Genomic DNA, 21517 nt, shown 5'->3' on the forward strand with positions numbered 1-21517 from the left:
AATTTACCAAGGCTTGATTTGTGACCCAAGATATGATCTATCCTGGAGAATGTTCCATGAGCACTTGAGAAAAATGTGTATTCTGTTGTTTTTGGGTGGAATGTCCTATAAATATCAATTAAGTCCATCTTGTTTAATGTATCATTTAAAGCTTGTGTTTCCTTATTTATTTTCATTTTGGATGATCTGTCCATTGGTGAAAGTGGGGTGTTAAAGTCCCCTACTATGATTGTGTTGCTGTCGATTTCCCCTTTTATGGCTGTTAGTATTTGCCTTATGTATTGAGGTGCTCCTATGTTGGGTGCATAAATATTTACAATTGTTATACCTTCCTCTTGGATCGATCCCTTGATCATTATATAGTGTCCTTCTTTGTCTCTTGTAATAGTCTTTATTTGAAAGTCTATTTTGTCTGATATGAGAATTGCTACTCCAGCTTTCTTTTGATTTCCATTTGCATGGAATATCTTTTTCCATCCCCTCACTTTCAGTCTGTATGTGTCTCTAGGTCTGAAGTGGGTCTCTTGTAGACAGCATATATATGGGTCTTGTTTTTGTATCCATTCAGCCAGCCTGTGTCTTTTGGTGGTAGCATTTAATCCATTTACATTCAAGGTAATTATCGATACGTATGTTCCTATTCCCATTTTCTTAAATGTTTTGGGTTTGTTATTGTAGGTGTTTTCCTTCTCTTGTGTTTCTTGCCTAGAGAAGTTCCTTTAGCATTTGTTGTAAAACTGGTTTGGTGGTGCTGAACTCTCTCAGCTTTTGCTTGTCTGTAAAGGTTTTAATTTCTCCATCACATCTGAATGAGATCCTTGCTGGGTAGTTTTAGGTTGTAGGTTTTTCTCCTTCATCACTTTAAGTATATCCTGCCACTCCCTTCTGGCTTGCAGAGTTTCTGCTGAAAGATCAGATGTTAACCTTATGGGGATTCCCTTGTGTGTTATGTGTTGTTTTTCCCTTGCTGCTTTTAATATGTTTTCCTTATATTTAATTTTTGACAGTTTGATTAATATGTGTCTTGGCGTGTTTCTCCTTGGGTTTATCCTGTATGGGACTCTCTGTGCTTCCAGGACTTGATTAACTATTTCCTTTCCCATATTAGGGAAGTTTTCAACTATAATCTCTTCAAATATTTTCTCAGTCCCTTTCTTTTTCTCTTCTTCTTCTGGGACCCCTATAATTTGAATGTTGGTGCGTTTAATGTTGTCCCAGAGGTCTCTGAGACTGTCCTCAGTTCTTTTCATTCTTTTTTCTTTATCCTGCTCTGCAGTAGTTATTTCCACCATTTTATCTTCCAGGTCACTTATCCTTTCTTCTGCCTCAGTTATTCTGCTATTGATCCCATCTAGAGTATTTTTAATTTCATTTATTGTGTTTTTCATCGTTGCTTGGTTCCTCTTTAGTTCTTCTACGTCCTTGTTAAATGTTTCTTGCATTTTGTCTATTCTATTTCCCAGATTTTGGATCATCCTTACTATCATTATTCTGAATTCTTTTTCAGGTAGACTACCTATTTCCTCTTCATTTGTTAAGTCTGGTGTGTTTTGACCCTGCTCCTTCATCTGCTGTGTGTTTTTCTGTCGTCTCATTTTGCTTATCTTACTGTGTTTGGGGTCTCCTTTTCACAGGCTGCAGGTTCGTAGTTCCTGTTGTTTTTGGTATCTGTCCCCAGTGGCTAAGGTTGGTTCAGTGGGTTGTGTAGGCTTCCTGGTGGAGGGAACTAGTGCCTGAGTTCTGGTGGATGAGGCTGGATCTTGTCTTTCTGGTGGGCACGTCCACGTCTGGTGGTGTATTTTGGGGTGTCTGTGGCCTTATTATGATTTTAGGCAGCCTCTCTGCTAATGGATGGGGCTGTGTTCCTGTCTTGCTAGTTGTTTGGCATAGGGTGTTCAGCACTGTAGCTTGCTGGTCATTGAGTGATGCTGGGTCTTGATGTTGAGATGGAGATCTCTGAGAGATTTTTGCCGTTTGGTATTACGTGGAGCTGGGAGGTCTCTTGTGGACCAGTGTCCTGAAGTTGGCTCTCCCACCTCAGAGGTACGGCCCTGATGCCTGGTTGGAGCACCAAGAGCCTTTCGTCCACACGGCTCAGAGTAAAAGGGAGAAAAAATAGAAAGAAAGAAAGAAAGAGGCTATAATATAGTGAAGTAAAATAAAGCTATTATAAAGCAAAGCTATACAGACAAAATCTCACCCAGAAGCATATACATATACACTCACAAAAAAAGGAACAGGGGAAAAATTAATATATCCTGCTCCCAAAGTCCACCTCCTGAATTTGGGATGATTCGTTGTCTATTCAGGTATTCAACAGATGCAGGCACATCAAGTTGTTTGTGGAGCTTTAATCTGCTGCTTTTGAGGCTGCTGGGAGAGATTTCCCTTTCTCTTCTCTGTTCGTACAGCTCCTGGGGTTCAGCTTTGGATTTGGACCCGCCTCTGCATGTAGGTCGCCTGAGGGCGTCTATTCCCCACCCAGACAGGACAGGGTTAAAGGAGCAGCTGCTTCGGGGGCTCTGGCTCACCCAGGCCGCGGGGAGGGAGGGGTACAGAGGAGGCGGGGCGAGCCTGCGGCGTCAGAGGCCGGCGTGACGTTGCAGCAGCCTGAGGTGTGCCGTACGTTCTCCCGGGGAAGTTGTCCCTGGATCACGGGACCCTGGCAGTGGCAGGCTGCACAGGCTCTCGGGAGGGGCGGTGTAGAGAGTGACCTGTGCTCGCATACAGGATTTTTGGAGGCGGCAGCAGCAGCCCCAGCGTCTCACGCCCGTCTCTGGGGTCCGCGCTGATCGCCGCGGCTCGCGCCAGTCTCTGGAGTTCGTTTAGGCGGCGCTCTGAATCCCCTCTCCTCGCGCACCAGGAAACAAAGAGGCAAGAAAAAGTCTCTGGCCTCTTCGGCAGCTGCAGACTTTTTCCCAGTCTCCCTCCCAGCCAGCTGTGGTGCGCTAACCCCTTCAGGCTGTGTTCACTCCACCAACCCCAGTCCTCTCCCTGCGATCCGACTGAAGCTGAGCCTCAGCTCCCAGCCCCGCCTGCCCCGGCGGGTGAGCAGACAAGCCTCTCGGGCTGGTGAGCGCTGCTCGGCGCCGAGCCTCTGTGCGGGAGTCTCTCCTTTTTTTCCTCTGCGCCCCTGTTGCTGTGGGATCCGCGGTGATAGCCGCGGCTCGCGCCCGCCTCTGGGATCCGCGCTGATAGCCGCGGCTTGCGCCCGCCTCTGGGATCTGCGCTGATAGCCGCGGCTCGCGCCCATCTCTGAAGTTCGTTTAGGCGGCGCTCTGAATCCCCTCTCCTCGCGCACCAGGAAACAGGGAAGAAAAAGTCTCTTGCCTCTTCTGCAGCTGCAGACTTTTTCCTGGACTCCCTCCCGGCTAGCTGTGGTGCACTAACCCCTTCAGGCTGTGTTCACTCCGCCAACCCCAGTCCTCTCCCTGCGATCCGACTGAAGCCCGAGCCTCAGCTCCCAGCCCCGCCCGTCCCGGCGGGGGAGCAGACAAGCCTCTCGGGCTGGTGAGTGCTGGTCGGCGCCGAGCCTCCGTGCGGGAATCTCTCCGCTTTGCCCTCCGCACCCCTGTGGCTGCGCTCTCCTCCGTGGCTCCAAAGCTTACCCCCTCTGCCACCCGCAGTCTCCGCCCGCGAAGGGGCTTCCTAGTGCGTGGAAATCTTTCCTCCTTCACAGCTCCCTCCCACTGGTGCAGGTGCCGTCCCTATTCTTTTGTCTCTGTTATTTCTTTTTTCTTTTGCCCTACCCAAGTTCGGGGGGAGTTTCTTGCCTTTTGGGAGGTCTGACGTTTTCTGCCAGCGTTCAGTGGGTGTTCTGTAGGAGCAGTTCCACGTGTAGATGTATTTCTACTGTATCTGTGGGAAGGAAGGTGATCTCCGCATCTTACTCTTCCGCCATCTTCTCTCCTCGATTTTGTTGAATTCTTACCAAGACTTATGGTGATTATTTAATGCCTTTCTATAAATCTCATTTTGTGCTGTTATGAAAACCTCCAGTTTGAAAAAAATCACACGTCTGGTTGAAAGTTCATGTAAAATATACATCTTACAGAAGCATATGTGTGTAATATCTTCAGACAAAAAAGCCTAACAGTTACTTTGTTTACACTTGGGATGCAGTTTTAGAGGGGAGGGCCTGAAGACAGAATGGAAAGAGGCTATGGAATATTTTTAGGATTCCATACTAGAAATTCCATGTTCTCTTTGTCTTGTGCAGGATGTACAGAATAGGTGCTTTTATTTAGTAAACTTTAAAGGTAAAGATACTTTGTAGCAAAAATATTTCAAAAATTTCTGAAGTTCTTATAATTCTTCGCCATACCTATTGGAAGTTATTAACTATTATTTTTGTTTTAAGTGTGATATTTTTTTCTTTGTCTTTCCAACCAAAACAGAAGAGGATTTCTACTAATGAACTGATCAGACATCTAATATTTTATATGATTTTGAACTGTGTAACTTAATAGTTGGATATTTGATACTTTGTTTTATTATGTAATTGATAAAATGGTATGTATTTGTGTTAGTTCAACCATATATTCATAGTGTCTGGGAATGTAGTTCTCTGGGAGAAATAATTTGTCAGTATACCATTCTCCAACTAGTACAAGAACTTAAACATCTAAATCATGAATTATAGGAGAGAGACAGAGACAAACTAAGCAAGATGGTATAGCTGTTTTAATATTAGTAAAAGTAGAAGCAAAGGCGTTACTAGAGATAAAGAAAATCATTACTTAAAGTTTCAAAAGTTTCAATTCACCAGGAAGTTACAACAATTCTAAATTTTATGTATCAAATAACATTGGTTCGAAATCCATAAAGCAAATATGGAGAGAACTACAAGGAAAATAGACAAGTTTACCATAGTGTTAAGTTTTACTATTTTTCTTCCAGAAGCAGATCAAGTAGACAAAAATCAGTAAGGCTATAGATTTGAACAAAACAATTAACAAGTTTGATCCCATGAACATAAGAGGGCATTGCATCCAACAGTGAGAATCCATATTTTTTTAAGAGTACATGAAATATTTTATTAAATTTGACTATATATTAGATCATAAATAATTTCATCAAAATTCTAAAATATTTGAATAACACAAGTAAGTTTTCTGACTACAATTAAGTTAGGGAAAAAAAGTTAGTATCATTTGGAATTTTGAAAATCTGTGTCTAGAGACTTCCACTTCTAGATAGGATGTAGTAGGTCATGGCAGCCCAACACCCTCCCTGCAACATCCAGAAAAATATGGATAAATTACAAAAATCATATGTTTAAAGACATATGAGAGCTGTGAAAGCAGCAAGGACTAGATGAATAGAAATTCCAGAGAGGAAGGAGCTCTCCTGAGGTGAGTGGCCTTTTTGTTTGCTGGGGGTATTTACCGATTCTGGACATAGACTAAGGATCTGGCTTTGTTCTTGCAGAGGGTCTCTACTGAGGGAAAGAGAAACCCAGCAAGGCTTTAGATGGTCATGTGAGGCTGGTGCAACAGATTGGAAAATTGAGAAGCTTGGCTAGTTTCATGTTGCAAGTTGAGTTCCTCAGGAAACAGGTACTGAATCTGAGATTTGCCTTTGGAAGCTTACTGGGGAGTCATCTCAACAACACTTGAGAGGGAGCAAGAGAACCAGGATGCTGCAGAAGTTGAATGGTGATACATACAGTTTCAACAGTGACCTTAGCCAATCTCCCAGGGAGCTCTGAAGCTGGGATGGCCATTTAGAGATGTCTGCAATTGTGGCAAGGGGGTTGGACCTTTGGACTCGAATCAACCAGTCATTGGATGCAGGCTGTCCCTGGGGATGAGGGCATAACCTTGGATGAAGCATCTTCCTTCAGTCAACTGCAACTTCCAGCGGGGGATGCAACTGTGAGCCTTCAGCTGATAATACTACTGGCAGCTGGCCCTGAATAAGTGTTTCAGACCTTTAGAGGGATCTGGGTGGTACAACCACAGCATCCACTATACTAAATGAGTTCTGGGACTATGTACGAGAGGCTGGGGAGTTAGAATGAAGACTTTTAAAAGACAGAGGGAAATTTCCCTTAACCTCATAGTGCTTAGGAGACAAAGCCCTGCTAGAAGAGGTTTTAATTCTCTCCAACACTTACTGTCTGTCTTTTTTATTACAGCGATTCTGGTGAATGGGGAGTGCTATCCCATTGTAGTTTATTTTTTTAATTTTTTTTTTTTTAATGCTATTCTTGTCTGCTTACATTTTTTAAATTTATGTATGTATGTATGTATGTATGGCTTTGTTGGGTCTTCGTTTCTGTGCGAGGGCTTTCTCTAGTTGTGGCAAGCGGGGGCCACTCTTCATTGCGGTGCGGGGGCCACTCTTCATCGCTGTGTGCGGGCCTCTCACTATCGCAGCCCCTCTCGTTGCCGAGCACAGGCTCCATATGCGCAGGCTCAGTAATTGTGGCTCACGGGCCTAGTTGCTCCGCGGCATGTGGGATCTTCCCAGACCAGGGCCCGAACCCGCGTCCCCTGCATTGGCAGGCAGATTCTCAACCACTGCGCCACCAGGGAAGCCCCCCATTGTAGTTTTTTTTTTTTTTTTTTTAAGATTTATTATTTTTTTTTATTTATTGATTGATTGATTGCTATGTTGGGTCTTCGTTTCTGTGCTAGGGCTTTCTCTAGTTGCGGCAAGCGGGGGCCACTCTTCATCGCGGTGCGCGGTCCTCTCACTATCGTGGCCTCTCTTGTTGCGGAGCACAGGCTCCAGACGCGCAAGCTCAGTAGTTGTGGCTCACAGGCCTAGTTGCTCTGCGGCATGTGGGATCTTCCCAGACCAGGGCTCGAACCCGTGTCCCCTGCATTGGCAGGCAGATTCTCAACCACTGCACCACCAGGGAAGCCCCCATTGTAGTTTTAATTTTAATACAACTAATGTTGTTAAACATCTTTTAGTGTACATTCTCTCACATATCTTTGTTAGTACTATGTCGATTCAAATATTTTGCCCATTTTTTCAGTTGGGTTTTTTTGTCATCTTACTGAATTGTAAAAGTTCTTTATATATTCTGGATCCAATGCCTTTATCAGATATATAATTTGCAAATACTTTCTCTCAGTCTGTTACTTGTCATTTTTTTCCTTATTGGTGTGTTTCAAGTGCAAAAGTTAAAAAATTTGGTGAAGTACAATTTATCAATTTTCTTTTTTATGAATCACGCTTTTAAATTGTATCTAAGAACTCTCCTCAATCAGTCACAAAGATTTTTCTGCTATATTTTCTCCTAGAAATTGTATAGTTTTAGCTCTTACATTTAGATCTGTGGTCCATTTTGAGTTAATTTTTGTATATGGTGTGAGGTAAATGTCTATATATATATATATATTTTTTGCATGTGGATATCCAGTTGTCCCAGCATCATTTGTTCAAAAGACAATTCTTTCCTCCACTGAATTATCTTGGTAGTTGAAAGATCAATTTACCATGAATATAAGGACTTATTTGTGAATTCTCAACTCTGTTCCATTGATCTATATGAGCACACTATCTTGATCATTGTAGCTTTATAGTAAGCTTTGAAATTGGATCATGTACTTCATTCTTTTTCAAAAATTTTGGCTATTCTAAGTCCCTTGCATTTACATATAAATTTTAGGATCATCCTGTCAATTTCTACAAAAAAAAAAAAAAAAGCCTGCAGGGATTTTAATAGGTATAGTGTTGAATTTATAGATAATTTGGAGAGAACTGCCACCTTGACAATATTGAGTCTTCAATTCCATGAACATGGAACATTTCTCCATGTGTTTAAATCTTCAGTTTCTATCATCAATGATTTGCAGTTTTCATTGTACAAGACTTGCACCTCTTGAATTGCTTATTTTTTCTTTTTGATGTTATTGTGAATGGAATGTTTTCTTAATTTTATTTCTAGATCGTTTGCTGCTTGCTAGTCTATAGAAATACAACTGATTTTTGTATATTTACCTTACTTTCTATGACCTTTCTAAACTCATTTGTTAGGAGAGAGAGAAAGAGAGATAGGGAGGGAGGGTGAGAGTGAGAGCAGTGCAAGTGCTATTCTATTCTTTGGCATTTTCTGCTTACAGGATTATGTCATCTGTGACTAAAGGCAGTTTTACTCTTTTTTTCTCCCCCCCAGTCTGGATGCCTTTACTTTACTTTTCTTTCTTTATTGAACTGGCTAGACCCTCCATGTTGACCAGGAGTGGTGAAAACAACTTCCAGATCTTAGGGAGAAAGTATTCATTCTTTTACCATTAAGTATGATGTTAGCTGTTGGTTCTTCATCAGGTTGAGGACATTCTCTTCTATTCTTAGTTTGTTGAAAGTTTTATCACAAATGGGTGTTGGGTATTTTAAAATGCTTTTTCCACATCCATTGATCCTGTGGTTTGTGTCCTTCATTCTAGTAATATCAGGTACTACGATGATCAATTTTTAAATGTTGAAACAACCTTGCATTCCTGGGATAAATTCCACTTGTTCATTGTGTTTAATTCTTTTATGTTGATGGATTTGGCTCGCTAATATTTTGTTTAGAATTTTGCATCTATATTCATGAAGGATATTGGTCTTTAGTTTTCTTGTGTTGTTTTTTTAATCTGGTTTTGATATCAGGGTAATACCAGTATCATGGAATGATTTTGGAAGTGTTCCCTCCTCTATTTTCTGAAAGAGTTTGTGAAGGATTGGTATTATTTATACTTTAAATATTTGATAAAATTCACCCATGAAGAATTCTGGGCCTGGGCTTTTCTTAGTGGGAAGATTTTTAATTACTAATTCAATTTCTTTATATGTTATAGGTCTATTGAATTCTACTCTAATCTTTGCTTACTTTGAATTTTGTTTGCTTTTCCTTTCCTAGTTTCTTCTTTTTTTTGAATTTTATTATTTTTTTATACAGCAGGCTCTTATTAGTTATCTACTTTATACATATTAGTGTATATATGTCAATCCCAATCTCCCAATTCATCCCACCACCCTCCACCCCCCGCTTTCCCCCCTTGGTGTCCATACGTTTGTTCTCTACATCTGTGTCTGTATTTCTGCCGTGCAAACCAGTTCATCTGTACCATTTTTCTAGATTCCACATATATGCATTAATATACAATATTTGTTTTGCTCTTTCTGACTTACTTCACTCTGTATGACAGTCTCTAGGTCCATCCACATCTCTACAAATGACCCAGTTTCATTCCTTTTTTATGGCTGAGTAATATTCCATTGTATATATGTACCACATCTTCTTTATCCATTCATCAGTCAATGGGCATTTAGGTTGCTTCCATGACCTGGCTATTGTAAATAGTGCTGCAGTGAACATTGGGGTGCATGTGTCTTTTTGAATTATGGTTTGCTCTGGGTATATGCCCAGTAGTGGGATTGCTGGGTCATATGGTAATTCTATTTTTAGTTTTCTTTCCTAGTTTCTTAAGGAGAAAGTTTATGTTATTGCCTTGAGACCTTTTATTCTTTTTTTCCCCCTGATATTGGCATTTAAAGCTATAAAATTTCCCTCTAAGCACTACTTTAGCTACAGCTCATTAATTTTGATTTTTCTTTATTCAACTCAACATACATAATTTATCTTGTGATTTCTTCTTTGAACTGTGACTTACTTAGAAATATATTGTTTAATTTCCAAAGAGTTGGAAATTTCCCATTTTCTCTTTTACTGTTGTTGATTTCTAATTTAATTATTAACTCTGTCCAAGAAGACTTCCTGGAGCCAAGTGCATTTGAACTCCAATGATGAATGATGTCTCCAGGCAGAAAGCTGGGGTGAACTGAAATTTAATTGGTAAAGAGCAGAGAAGCAGAGGGAAGGGCTTTCCAGGTAGAGACCAAGCATGTGTAAGGGCCTGTGTAAGTGCCAGCAAGATGTTCATTGCGCTTGGAACAAAGGAAATGTAATTTTTATCTTTTCTTTTCGTCTTTGTCAGTCAGTACAGATAAAGCTTGTTAATTCAGTTGATCTCATCAACCTGTTTTGGTTTCATTAATTTTCTCTACTATTTTTCTTTTCTGTTACATTGAGTATAAAGGAGGTATAGTTGGGGTACAGAGGAAGTTGTGGGACAGGACGTAGAAAAGATCATGTAAAAGGCTCCCTGGTGTTCAGATTCCAGCTTCACTCTTCAAGCCCTCTTCTGAAGAGGTTCTCATTATCCGTGAGTCCACGGATTTACAGAACAGGGATGCTTCCTCAGGATATTCTTGGCTGAGCACCAGCACCAAGGAAGCAGATGTTGGAAGAATAAGACCTAGGCAAGGGGTGACTGATGGCTCTGCTAATTACTCTTCTAGGATCCCAGTCATCCACCTAGCCTGTCACTGAGGTGGTCGTATAGGACCTATTCATTGTGGGCAGTGCGGAACCTGAGGCTGAGCTGGCAGCAGGGGTGGGCAGTGGTAGGTCTCTGGGCATGGATTGTTGTTTCTTGTGTTATACAATGAAATTAGAGGCTGGATGCTGCCGTGCCAGCAGATGTTAGCAATTTAGCAGGGTCTTTGATTGTGAGAGCTGCAGGCTCGTCTCCCCCCTCCCCAGCCCCATGGTGTGGGCTCGCTGGACATGAGGGAGGTGAAGGCTACGACTGAACTTGGTCTAAGAAACTCTCAGGACAGACTGACATCATTCTGTAAGAAAACTGCTCCAGTTTGCTTTATTACTTCAGAGAGTGAAGGGTGGAAGAGAGAGAGTGTTCTAGAGCCAGGAACATGAAATCAAGTCTTCCCTAAAACTCCCCAGGGTGCTCTTCCCCTCACAGCCTCTCTTCCTCTTTCCTCTGGGTTTGCTGACCCTCTCCACCCACGCTTCTCTGGTTTTCCTTTTAGCAATGACCACAAAGGAATGCCTAACACTCAACAGCCCACAGGGCAGCGACCCTTTCTGACTTGCGAGTTGCCTCCAGCCACTCAGCCCTCATGCCCATCTGAGTCTTAAAGGGTGTGTATTCCTCCAATGGGGACTGAACTCCTTGATGGGTGGGCCATGCTTTCTGGCCAGTGGCTGCCCTTACATTCCTCATTTCTCCATTAACCCTACCCATCCTTCACTCTTGGACTCACTGCAAACACTGCCCCCCAAGAAGCCTTCTTTTATGTCCTCATAGGAAGTATCCTCTCCCTTCTCTGAGTACCCCTGACCTTTTTCTGCAGTTCTTCCATGGACTTACTACTTTCTCCCTTGTGGCAAAATGAATCGTGTGCATATCTCATCTCCTCTTCTAGACCCCGGACCCTGTAAAGGCAGAGTTCCAGGCAGGACTCTAGATTTCCACAAAGTCTAGCCAATAGTTGGCAATTCACAGATGAAGAAATTCTTGGGAAGGAAGCCTGAGGAGGGTTATAGAAAAGTGAACTCAAGGCCTTCAGGGACAAGGCTCTCATTCACCATATGCCTGGGCATCTCGCCTCACACCAGAAAGTTCAAAGGAAAAACACAATGACAAGGATGGTCATTTTGGAACCCGTTTATATTGTCAGTGTTACTCTGGGCTTCATTCAGCCCCACACCAGCCTCTGAGATTGCATCAGACATTCTGAACATTCATGGCTTCCTTGGGCCAAGTGTAGCTGTCCAGCGTAAAGGAGTCATAGTCTGGAGTATAGACCAGGGATCTTACAAAAGCCTCCTTGTCCTTGGGCTCTGGGTAGTAGGAGGCCAGGTTGTGTTTGTAGGCGAAGTCGAGGACCTAGGGAAAAACACGTTTGACTGAGGAACTGGATCTAAGGAGGAACCTGTCTAAAGGCCCTTGCTTGGGAGCTTGTGGAAGGGGAATATACCCTGAAGCAGCAGATGTGTTCCTCTCATGAGTTGAGGCCCAGGAAGCCACTGGAGAGGAAGGATCTTGAGCTTTCTGCCTAGTAAGGAAGCTGTGACACTGTGGAACAGACACTGGGCCAGGGTCAAGAGGCCTCAAAGTCTGCCTCTGCTTCCAACTGCCTGTGGGTCCTCAGCAGTGACATCATCCTTGCTGAGCCTCAGTTTCCTCATCTGTAAAGTGGGGGTCATGAGAGCTTTCTCTGGCATGGTGTGAGGATAAAATTAGGTAGCAGGTATAAGTGTTCAGTATCTGATATTTTTTTCTGTCTTAAACGTGGCTTGAATTGGACATTGTTCTCTGGGTATTAGATTCGGCTTCAGAAGAGCATGAATCTAAATATCCCCAAAAGGAAGGAACTGGATAGGGTGGACGTGGACCCTAAGCTGCGCTGCTGGTCCTGAGGGCTGATTCTGGATCCCGCACCGGACAGCTCATGGGCAGTGCATGCTCTTGTGCAGTGCGTTTTCTGAAATTATTCTTCAAACGTATAGAAAATGTAAAATATATGTTAATAGAAATAACAGTATAATAAACTCTCATGAATTCATCATCCAGATGAACAATTATCAATGTCAGGCCAGTCTTTACTGCCCCATGTTCTGGTTCTTTGAAAACCCATCATCTCTGCATCGTCTATTGGGTGACATTTTTACGTAGAATATCCCAAGAACTTGATCACCCATGGCCCAGCCATTCTGGGAGAAAGGGGAGGCATGAGCCTCTCCTCTGGCCAGAAAGGTGCCGAGTGTAGAGCTTTTCCACTGTTCTCTTTTAATGTCCTCCAGAACTCTGGGAGAGAGGAATTACTGGCTTCTTTGTAGAAGAAGGAAACTGCTGAGGCTCAGAGAAGTGAAGTGATTGGGCTCTGGTGACTCTGCCGCTGATTGGCAGAGCTAGGACCCCGCAGCCTGAGCTCTTTCCATGATGCTATACAAGTTGACCTTTCTGTGTAAATGGGCACTTATGATTCATTTTTAAATTCCACCCGCACTCTGGTCCACAAAACTAGGGCCTTTGGTGACCTTTCTGCCTGGTGTTTGAGGGGAAATCCAGGAGCTTTCCCAGAACTGCCCTGAGTGGGCTTGAGGTGGGGCTCGAGCTACAGGCAAGAGTGTGTCACGCAGCCTCGGGGGTGCATGCAGTGTAGCCCAGGGAGCTCAGCCTGTCTCCGTAGCTGCCACCCCCTTCGTCCTCCTAAAGTCACACAGAGAGGAAGCTGATGAGCCCCACTCCCCATAGTAAGGGGGTGAGACGTCCCTTACTTTGATGGCGATTCTCAGAGACACGTCTCGGATGGTGCTGAGTGGGGGGTACAGTCTCCCCTGTGACAGATGCTGCTCAGAGACCTCTTGGGCGATTTGCTGGGGAGAGAGGACAGAGAGGAACAAGCTGAGTTTCCGCCTTCCCGGAGCAAGCCCAACCCAGTGCACCAGAAACTCAACTCGCCCCTCATACGTGGCCCGTAAGTGCAGTTTCTACTCCTGTCTCTGCCACCTTGTGGCCCCAGGGGCGCTTAATGCTTGGGCTTAAGCAAGGACACATCCTTTCTGTCCCGTGAGACTGGCCGAGGCTTAAAACAACATGAAGCTGTCTGAATTCTAAAGGAGAATCACTAAGGCCAAGATGAATAAACCTGTGACTCGCAAAGCAGACTCTGGGGTCTCCCCCGCCCCGGCTGACCTAGCCTGTTGTATGGGGATCCCTGAGTCCCTCGCTTCCCGGGTTCCAGCCTCTCCCACATGCTTGGGAGCATCCCGGCTATCCCCCTAGGCCATCTCGTGTCTCTGTATTCAGGGCTCCTTGGGCTCTCCTTTCCGGCCCTGGCCCCAGTGAGGAAAGAAAGGCTGCTTCTCCAGGGACACCACGAATGGGCCTTATGTGGTACCTGAATAACTGCCCTAACAGCACTTTCAGCCCGGGAACAGGCTCTCCTACAGCTTCCCTCCCTGCTTCAGAGCCCGTCTCTAAGGGCCAGCTCTCCGCAGCCAGCCTCATCCTGTAGCCTCAGGCACTGGTGCTCAGCCAGCCTTGCAGAACAGCCTCTTTAACGGGGCTCGGAATGCACTCCCACCCAGTCTTCTCGTGTCAAATTGAAATCTGGGAAAAGCCACAGTGCCCTCTGAGAGCTCTGTGTCCCGGGACAGACAGGGAAAGGAGCTGGTCTTGCCTCAGAGTTTGGCAGACATTAGGAACCTGGGCTCCCCCCTCTGCTACCCTGTTCTCAAATTCCTCTCTCTCCTTTCTGTTCATTCAGTCAAACATCCACTGAGCTCTGTGATATGCTGGGCTCTGTGCTAGGTGCTGAAGAGCCATGGTGGAGAAGCCACAGTCTTTTCCTTCCTGGAGACTGGTGTCAGTGGACAATGAACAAACAATAGTAACGATTATAGTGATTTCGAGGAGAGGGGGCATATGGGCACAGAGGAAGGCAGGGCCCAGTCTGCCATGTACAGGAAAGGCTTCCCAGAAGAAAAGACAGAAGCTACGACCTGAAGGACAAAGTGTGAATTACTTGAAGAGAGGAGAGGGAATAGCACATGCAAATTCTTAGAGGGAAGAGAGAGCACGACTGTAAAAAGAAGGCGGGATAGGTTGACGGCAGGGGGAGGCTAAAAGGCTGGAGAGGAAAGGAGGGCCCTGGATGAAGTGCCTTGTATGGAAACCATGTGAAGGAGTTTGGCCTTTCCTGGGAGCACCAACGAGCCATAAAAGGTCTGAAATTAGGAGAGAGATGGCCTGTTCCGGGCTTTAAGGGACTCTCTTTGTGGATGTATAGAAGGTGAACTGACTAGAGGGAAGCAGAATTTCCATGGCTAGATCTGCAGCTAGAAAGGCTCTCCTGCAGAGTGACGAGTTATGGTATGTGTGGCTACTTCTGAGACACTGGGCACTGCTAATGCTCTATTGTGTCTCTGAGTCAAATGGCCTGGGGCCATCCTGGCGCATCCCTCACAAGCCGGGTGACCTTGGGCAAGTAACTTCTTAAACTCTCTGTGCCTCAGTTTCCTTGTCTGTAACATAGGGATGATCACTGTATTTTACAGGGTTGTCAAGGTGAAATGAGATAGTGCATGTACATCTCCTAAAACTTATATTACTTTTTCCACAGGAAAATCAGTTTCAACTTAAATTATCTTAATTTAAAAACACCCTTTTCAGGGACTTCCCTGGTAATCCAGTGCTAAAGAATCCGCCTTCCAATGCAGGGGACGCAGGTTCGATTCCTGGTCAGGGAGCTAAGATCCCACATGCCCCGGGACAACTAAGCCCGCGTGCCACAACTACCGAGCTCGCGTGCCTCGACTAGAGCCCGTGTGCCACCAACTACAGAGCTCACGCGCCACAACTAGAGAGAGAAAACCTGCACGCCACAACTAGAGAGAAGCCCGTGCACCACAATGCAGAGCCCGCGCGCCGCAGCTAAGACCCAATGCAGCCAAAAATAAATAAAAAAAACAAATAACAGCCAAACCAAACCAAACCAAACACCCTGTTCAGAAATATAACCTGCCAGGCCTTTGAAGACCAGACTGTCAGCTCCCGGAGGGGAGGGGCCTTATGCTGCTCAGAGCAAGTGACTGAGAAGTAGCTGGAGGAGAGGTTCCTGTTTAATTCATGGACACGGTTCATGAAAAGAGGGAGCTGAAATGTCCCATAGCAGAGGCTGTGGGTTGTGCAGATGTTTCTGGGGGCTGCATAGGAAGGCTTTAGCAACCTTGTTTCTGCACAACAGGGGAATTTGCTTTCGGGTCAACTCCAAGCAGGAAGTGACTCTTCCCATCCAATGGGGGTTTCAGACAGCTCCGCCCATGGCCACAAGACAACAGCACCACCAATCAAACACAGAATACTCAAGCAAGAGGGACAGAGAACTACAGCATGAAGCCAGAGCTGGTGTGCACAAGGCTTGGGGGAGGCTGACAAAACTTCAGCAGACATAGGAAGAAGGAAGTTGGTGCATGAGGCAGTTAGTTCCTCGTGGGACTCAGAGAAGCAGGGCTGGGTACGGCTGCGTGGAAGCCCTTCTTGCGGCTCTGCTGGTTTGGGGCTCTCACCAGTGCCGTGGTGAGGGGGAAATGCAGGCACATGTCAGAACTCACAGTAGAGCCTTTGCAGCCCGCTGGGGACAAATATGTTTAATATTTGTTTATAGTTTTGATTAGCTTAACTTCTCAACAGAAACATTTCTACGCCTGGGTTCCTCAGAGTGAAGATAAATGTGAAGTGCCTGGCACTTGGTAAGCGCTTGTTAAATGGCAGCCACTGTAACTGTTATTATTAACAACCATTATTATGAATGTGGGCTGTCATCCTTAACAAATTCTTTCCTTGTTTTCAATTCACCATGCCCAGTAAAGAACCCTTGTGGGAGCTTTTCTGATAAGATACCTGGAGCAGGTGCACACCCACAACCCCCTATCTGTGCTCAAGATATGGGTACTCAGAGCAGGCAAACCTGACGTGCAACCCATTCCCTTCCTTACAGAAATCTGCCCTAGCGGGGCTTATTTTGCTACCAGTTACCCAGTAACGTGGCCAAGACCCATGGCTGGGAGAATCTATTGCTTGTCATGGTCGGTGAGCCCACGGTTTCAGGTGGTTTTGATGGCATCTCCGTCCTTGGCATGCATACGGGTTCTGCTGGGAGGCAGGGTGCAGTACAAGGTATGTTCCCTCACTGCCAGCGCCTCCTGCCAACACCCCTCCCACTGACTATTCCTTCCCCCGCCGCCCCTGCCTTAAAAAGCCTGTGTGTGTTTTCAGAGAAGTTCAAGCCTCCAGGCGATCTTGAGAGAAGCTTGACATTCAAGCGCTCTGGGGAACCACGGAAGGATTGGGGCAGGTAGGTAGAAGAAACAAGAGAAGGAATCTTTGGGGACCCGGTGTAGGAGCTGGTGGAGCTCACAGGCCCTCTGGGGTGTATTCGGGGCAGCGGGGACAGCAATACCTCTGCTGTCAGGAGGAAGAGCCCGTCTGGGATGTGTCGGACCCCGCCTGCGATGACTCCCAGCGCCACTCCGGGGAACACGTAGGCGTTGTTTCCCTGCCCGGGAATGAAGGTCCTGCCATCTTCCAGAGTCACGCCTTTAAAGGGACTTCCACTGGCAAAGATCCCTCGGCCCTGGGGGCAGGGAGAAAACCAGAGACGGAGCTTGGAGCTAGGTTTCAGGGGTCGTGGTGGCCTAGTCTTATCTCCCGAAAGTTGACCCCTTCCTCATCTTCTGCTAAATGCTCAGCATTGTGCTGCGGACACTGCAGGTGCTGAAAGCACACCTGTTCATCTGACCGAAAGCTCAGCTCCCACTGAGTTACCTGGCAGCCACAAAACCACGGAACGGGGAAGGTGTACCTTTTAACCTGTCACCTCCCCGCAGGGGCAGGCCAGGTATGCAAATGGCCTAGAGTCCACAAGCGTCTCGAGTTCTGGTCAGAGCTCTACGTTAGGGGAACCCTGAGCAGTAAAGCCTACTGGTAAGAGCCTGGGCTTTGGAGCCGGACCTGGGTTTGAGGGCCAGCTCCACTCCTTTTTAGCTCTGTGACCTTGGGCAAGTTACTTCATCTTTCTGAAACTCAGTTTGCTTATCAGCAACGTGGGGATTTTTTTCACCCTTGTAGGGTTGCTCATGGTTACTCTTACTATGTCCTCTCAGCCCGGGGAAGGAAGGACTCCCCGCTGACCTCGGTGACCTGGTAGCACTTCTCAGCCGTGCACTCGGCCTTGCTGGTGGGGTTGCTCAGGGCAAAGATGATGGGGCGCTCGTGGAAGGAGGCCATGTCCCTCAGAATCTGCTCCGTGAAGGCTCCTGCGATGGCGGCAACACCTACGGGGAAAAGGGGGAGGTAGTGGGGTGCCTACTCTTTATATACACCCCATTCCTCTCCTGGTGGTGGTGGTGGAACTAGGTACAACATGGAAGGCTCAGGAGTCTTGAGGATGGCATCCGCCATAGGGATGGGGGAGGATAGGAGAAAAGGGTCTCCCTGCTTGAGTTGGCTGAGACCCCCTGTTAATTCCACTGGTCCACTTCAGGCCCCAGCCCAGTTAAGATGCACCTGTGAAGCATGCCTGGCCACTGTCCTTTAGGGTGGACTGCTCCCGCAGGACAGGGAGTGATGCCAGGGTCCCCTCCTTGGGGGAGGAGCGCTCATGTCATCCTGGTTAGAGAGACCAGCCTGTGCTTTTCCACTTTACTGTATAATTCTGCATCACGCAGGCCAGCTTGGTGCCTTAGTTCTACGGTTCTTATACAGTAATAACTCAATAAAAGTTCGTAGCATTGAATTGGAAATGAGGGGAAAGAGCTGTGTTTCCAAGGGTTGCTTATGCCTCCTCGCTGAGCCTCAGTCTTCACGTGCAAGTCAAGGGGATTAGCTGGGCTGGGCAGTGGGTCGCCCCCTCCTCCTACCTATGATGGCCGTGGGCTTCACCAGCCTCACCACCTCCTCCAGGGAGTTCACTTCAGGATGGTCCTGGGCAAACATCTCCTTCTCATGGTTCAGGTGACTCCTCCCCTGCAGGGAAAGGAAGAACGTGATACAGCTGTGGTGGTGAGAACCGCTGGGCAGTGCCTGGATGCATTTGTGTACTCTGAGAGCATTCCCTGCAGAGCCCTGTGCTTTGGTCTGAGCTGTCAGAACCTTGGGCCCTGTCCTTTTGATCAAAATCTGCGACGCAACCTAAGAATTTTAAATGTGTGTGTGTGTGTGTGTATTTCTTTCTTTAATCCAAACCACATATGGAGAACCCATAAGGCCTTTCTTTGAGCTGCTGGGGTCATGGCTTCCTGGGCCAGGACAGAAAGGCTCTGAGGAAATGCCTGAGTCTGGACCAAGACTCTTGGCCCCAAGACATATAGTACAGAGGCCCAGTTGAGGGATGGGGGCCTGAGTCACCCAGGGTCAGGGCACTAATTTGAATGTATTTGACAAGAGCCATTAAGCTCCCGATAAATAATAATAAGCTGAGATCCAGGACAGGCTTGTAATGGCTGGCTGCTCCCAATGGGGTCCAGATTCCTTCCATTTCTTCAAATAGGAGTCAGTGGGTGACAGGCTGGTCAACGTTTCTGATGACTCCTTTGGGTCAGCTGGCCTCATGAGAAGCAGAGTGAAAACACCAGCTTTGAGAGATCTTTGAGGAGGGGTGAGCTCAATGGGGTGAGCAAAGGTGATGTTGAAGTGTGGGAAAGAGGCAAGTGTGGCAGCCTCCACCTGTGCCTGGACCATGCTCTGGAATGATCTGGGGCAGAAGGAGGAACCTCCAGGTCCCAGTTCTTTCCAGTGGGAATCTGCCCTTATAGGGAACAATAGGAAGGTCTGTTGCTTCTGAGGGGGGTCTCCATTATTCTTGGTTGAGAGCCTCGCTTTCCTATCTCTGTCTATTTTTAGTCTCTTACTGTCACAGTCTATGTTAGTGGAATCTCAGGATTAAAACATGGAGCTCTGAGTGAAGTCCTGAGGGAAGAGGTCATCCAACTGTGCCCCTCACCACACTGCAGTCAGAAGCTGGACTGTCTCTCTCATTCATTCCTTCATTCATACGTCAAACATCAATTATGTACTTATCACATGCAGGACCTTGACATCAAGACTATACAGCCTCACGGGGAGGGAGGCAAGTAAAGGGGCAAGAGCCCTATCATGGGATAATGTAATAGATGAAGGGCGGAAGGTTACATGAGCATAAACACAGGGAACTAATTGAGACTCAGATGCTCAGGGAAGCTGCTTGAAGGAGGTGACAGAAGACAGGAAAGAGATGGGGCTGAGGGCTGTGAGTGGGCGTGTGGAAAAAGAGGAGGGCATTCCAGGCAGAGGAACAAAATATGCAAAGATGTAGAAGAGAGAGAGCATGTTACTTCTGGACAGCTATGATTCAATATGGCTAGAGGTGAGTACAAGGCAGGACGTGATTCAAAGCTTCTGGACAAGAGCAATTCAGGCTACTTTGGGATGAATCTTTTGCGTTGGGGGTTAGGACACTGCCCTCTTTCTGCTCTCTCCTCTGTCTGAGCAGTTTATCCCTTGAGATCTCTTCCAGTCCAATAGCTGTAGATATCAGGTAACCTCCAGGTCTCCAGACCGACAGTACCTTGACAATGAGCCCCTTGGAGTCCACCATCCAGATCTTCCTTGTGGCCTCTGCCTTGGGTACGCCTTCTTTCTCTAGGGCCATGACAAGGAGGCGGGCGATGCCCATGGCTGCCTGCGAGGTGGGTGTTTAGACAAAAGGCAAAAGCTGCTCAGGATTTTATCAGATGCTTCACCAAGATCCTCGCTTCTTCCCCCACTACTCCCAGGAGGCCCAGTTAAGTCCCTGCCTTGAGACACCCAAATGCTGGGGCCCAGGCGGCTGCAGTGATCACAACGCATCTGTGCTGTTTCCTCTCCTCAGAAGCCCAGAGCACCGTTCCTCCTCGCTGCTCCTCCACTCATTCTTATTCTCCTACTGAAGCAACAGCAGAGAGCCCCCGATGGCACTTACTTCACCAGCACCTTGGAAAACAAACACGTGATTGGAGAGCTTGTTCTTGGTGATTCGCAGAGCGGCCAGGATCCCTGCCACGGCGACAGAGGCTGTGCCTGCAACAGAGTGGACTGAGATAACCCCCTGGCCACCGGCTCCCACCCCCAAGACCCTTGGCAGAGTTCCCCACACCTAGAACCTGTGATGGAACAGGCAACTTTCCCTCGCCCTTACAGAGGTCAGCCCTGTAGGCATGCAGGTTGTCGAGCAACCCTCTTTTGCATGATACTCTTTTCCATGCACTCTTTTGCAGATAACTGTTAGTTTGAGAAATAGCTCCTGGATTGTTACCCTGGGAGAGAGGATCAGAGGGTAAGGGGCTGCTACCACCATCATTCATAAATGAAACAACAAGGACAAATACAAGGGAAGCCAAAAAGAAGTGTGAGCCTCGTAGAATGATTTGTTTAAGGGGTAAATGAATAAAAACATATTAAAAATGAGGCCACAAACTAACCGTGAAACATTACATGACCATGTGACCTGAGCTGCTTGTCTTATCCAGCAAGTCATAAGATTGGGTGTGCCCAGTAGCATAACCAGCATCAAATGGCTTGAATACATCTGAAGGTACAGGTAAGCTGCACAAGCAGGTGGCTCAGACTAGTTTGACAACTATTCTTCCTCTCCCTCAATCCACACCTAAGGCCTCACTAGGAATTCCTATGACCAGCTGACCAAGGAGGAAAAAGCAGGCTTGGTTTACAGATTATTCTTAACAGTATGCTGGCATCAACTAGAAGCGTACGGTTGCAGTTTCACAGCCCCAATAAAAGGTCACCCTAAAGGGAAATAGTGAAGTGAATCTTCCCAATGGACATGACCTCCCGTTGTAAATTTTGTTGTCCACTTTGGTCCAAGAGATGGCTAGACCTACATTGATTCGTGGGCAGTTGCTAATGGTTTAGCTAGATGGTCAGGGACTTAGAAAGAACAAAATAGTAAGACTGGTGATGAGGAAGTCTAGGGAAGGGTTTGCGAATGGACTTCCCTGAATAGGTACAGGGTGTGAAGATATTTGTGCCCCATGTGAAAGCTCACCAAAGGGCAGAATGAGAATAGTTTCTCAGTAATCAGGTGGACAAAATGGCATGGCTTGTGCATGTCAGTCAGCATCTTTCCCACGCCATCTAGGGTTTGCTCAGTTTCCATATAGAGTAGCCAT

The 21517-nt window shown here is 46.4% G+C and overlaps 2 protein-coding genes across 28 annotated transcripts in view; one reads left to right on the forward strand and one right to left on the reverse strand.

The window, feature by feature from the left end:
- LOC309605123 (protein tyrosine phosphatase type IVA 1-like) overlaps positions 1–21517 on the forward strand; it is a 109789-nt gene that overhangs the window by 4823 nt on the left and 83449 nt on the right. Inside the window, exon 2 of one of the 25 annotated variants that reach the window (XM_082340524.1) lies at positions 20126–20188. The exons of 21 other annotated variants lie outside the window; for them this stretch is intronic. In XM_082340524.1, coding sequence (XP_082196650.1) covers positions 20126–20151 — 26 coding nt within the window. In that variant the 3' untranslated portion in view covers positions 20152–20188. 3 more of the 25 variants (XM_082340513.1, XM_082340522.1, XM_082340526.1) reach the window with 3 other exon arrangements.
- The window catches only part of ME3 (malic enzyme 3), a 327148-nt gene continuing 317086 nt past the window's right edge, over positions 11456–21517 (reverse strand). For all 3 annotated transcript variants that reach the window (XM_082340456.1, XM_082340457.1, XM_082340458.1), the window contains exons 9-15: positions 20311–20408; positions 19918–20031; positions 18233–18338; positions 17505–17647; positions 16774–16947; positions 13088–13186; positions 11456–11693 (exon numbers count right to left, since the gene is read on the reverse strand). In XM_082340456.1, the coding sequence (XP_082196582.1) occupies positions 11532–11693; positions 13088–13186; positions 16774–16947; positions 17505–17647; positions 18233–18338; positions 19918–20031; positions 20311–20408 (896 nt within the window). In that variant the 3' untranslated portion in view covers positions 11456–11531. The remainder of the gene's footprint in view (positions 11694–13087; positions 13187–16773; positions 16948–17504; positions 17648–18232; positions 18339–19917; positions 20032–20310; positions 20409–21517) is intronic.

The sequence above is a fragment of the Balaenoptera borealis genome (genome assembly GCF_965194805.1).
Source record: "Balaenoptera borealis genome assembly, chromosome: 11".
Classification (NCBI taxonomy): domain Eukaryota; kingdom Metazoa; phylum Chordata; class Mammalia; order Artiodactyla; family Balaenopteridae; genus Balaenoptera; species Balaenoptera borealis.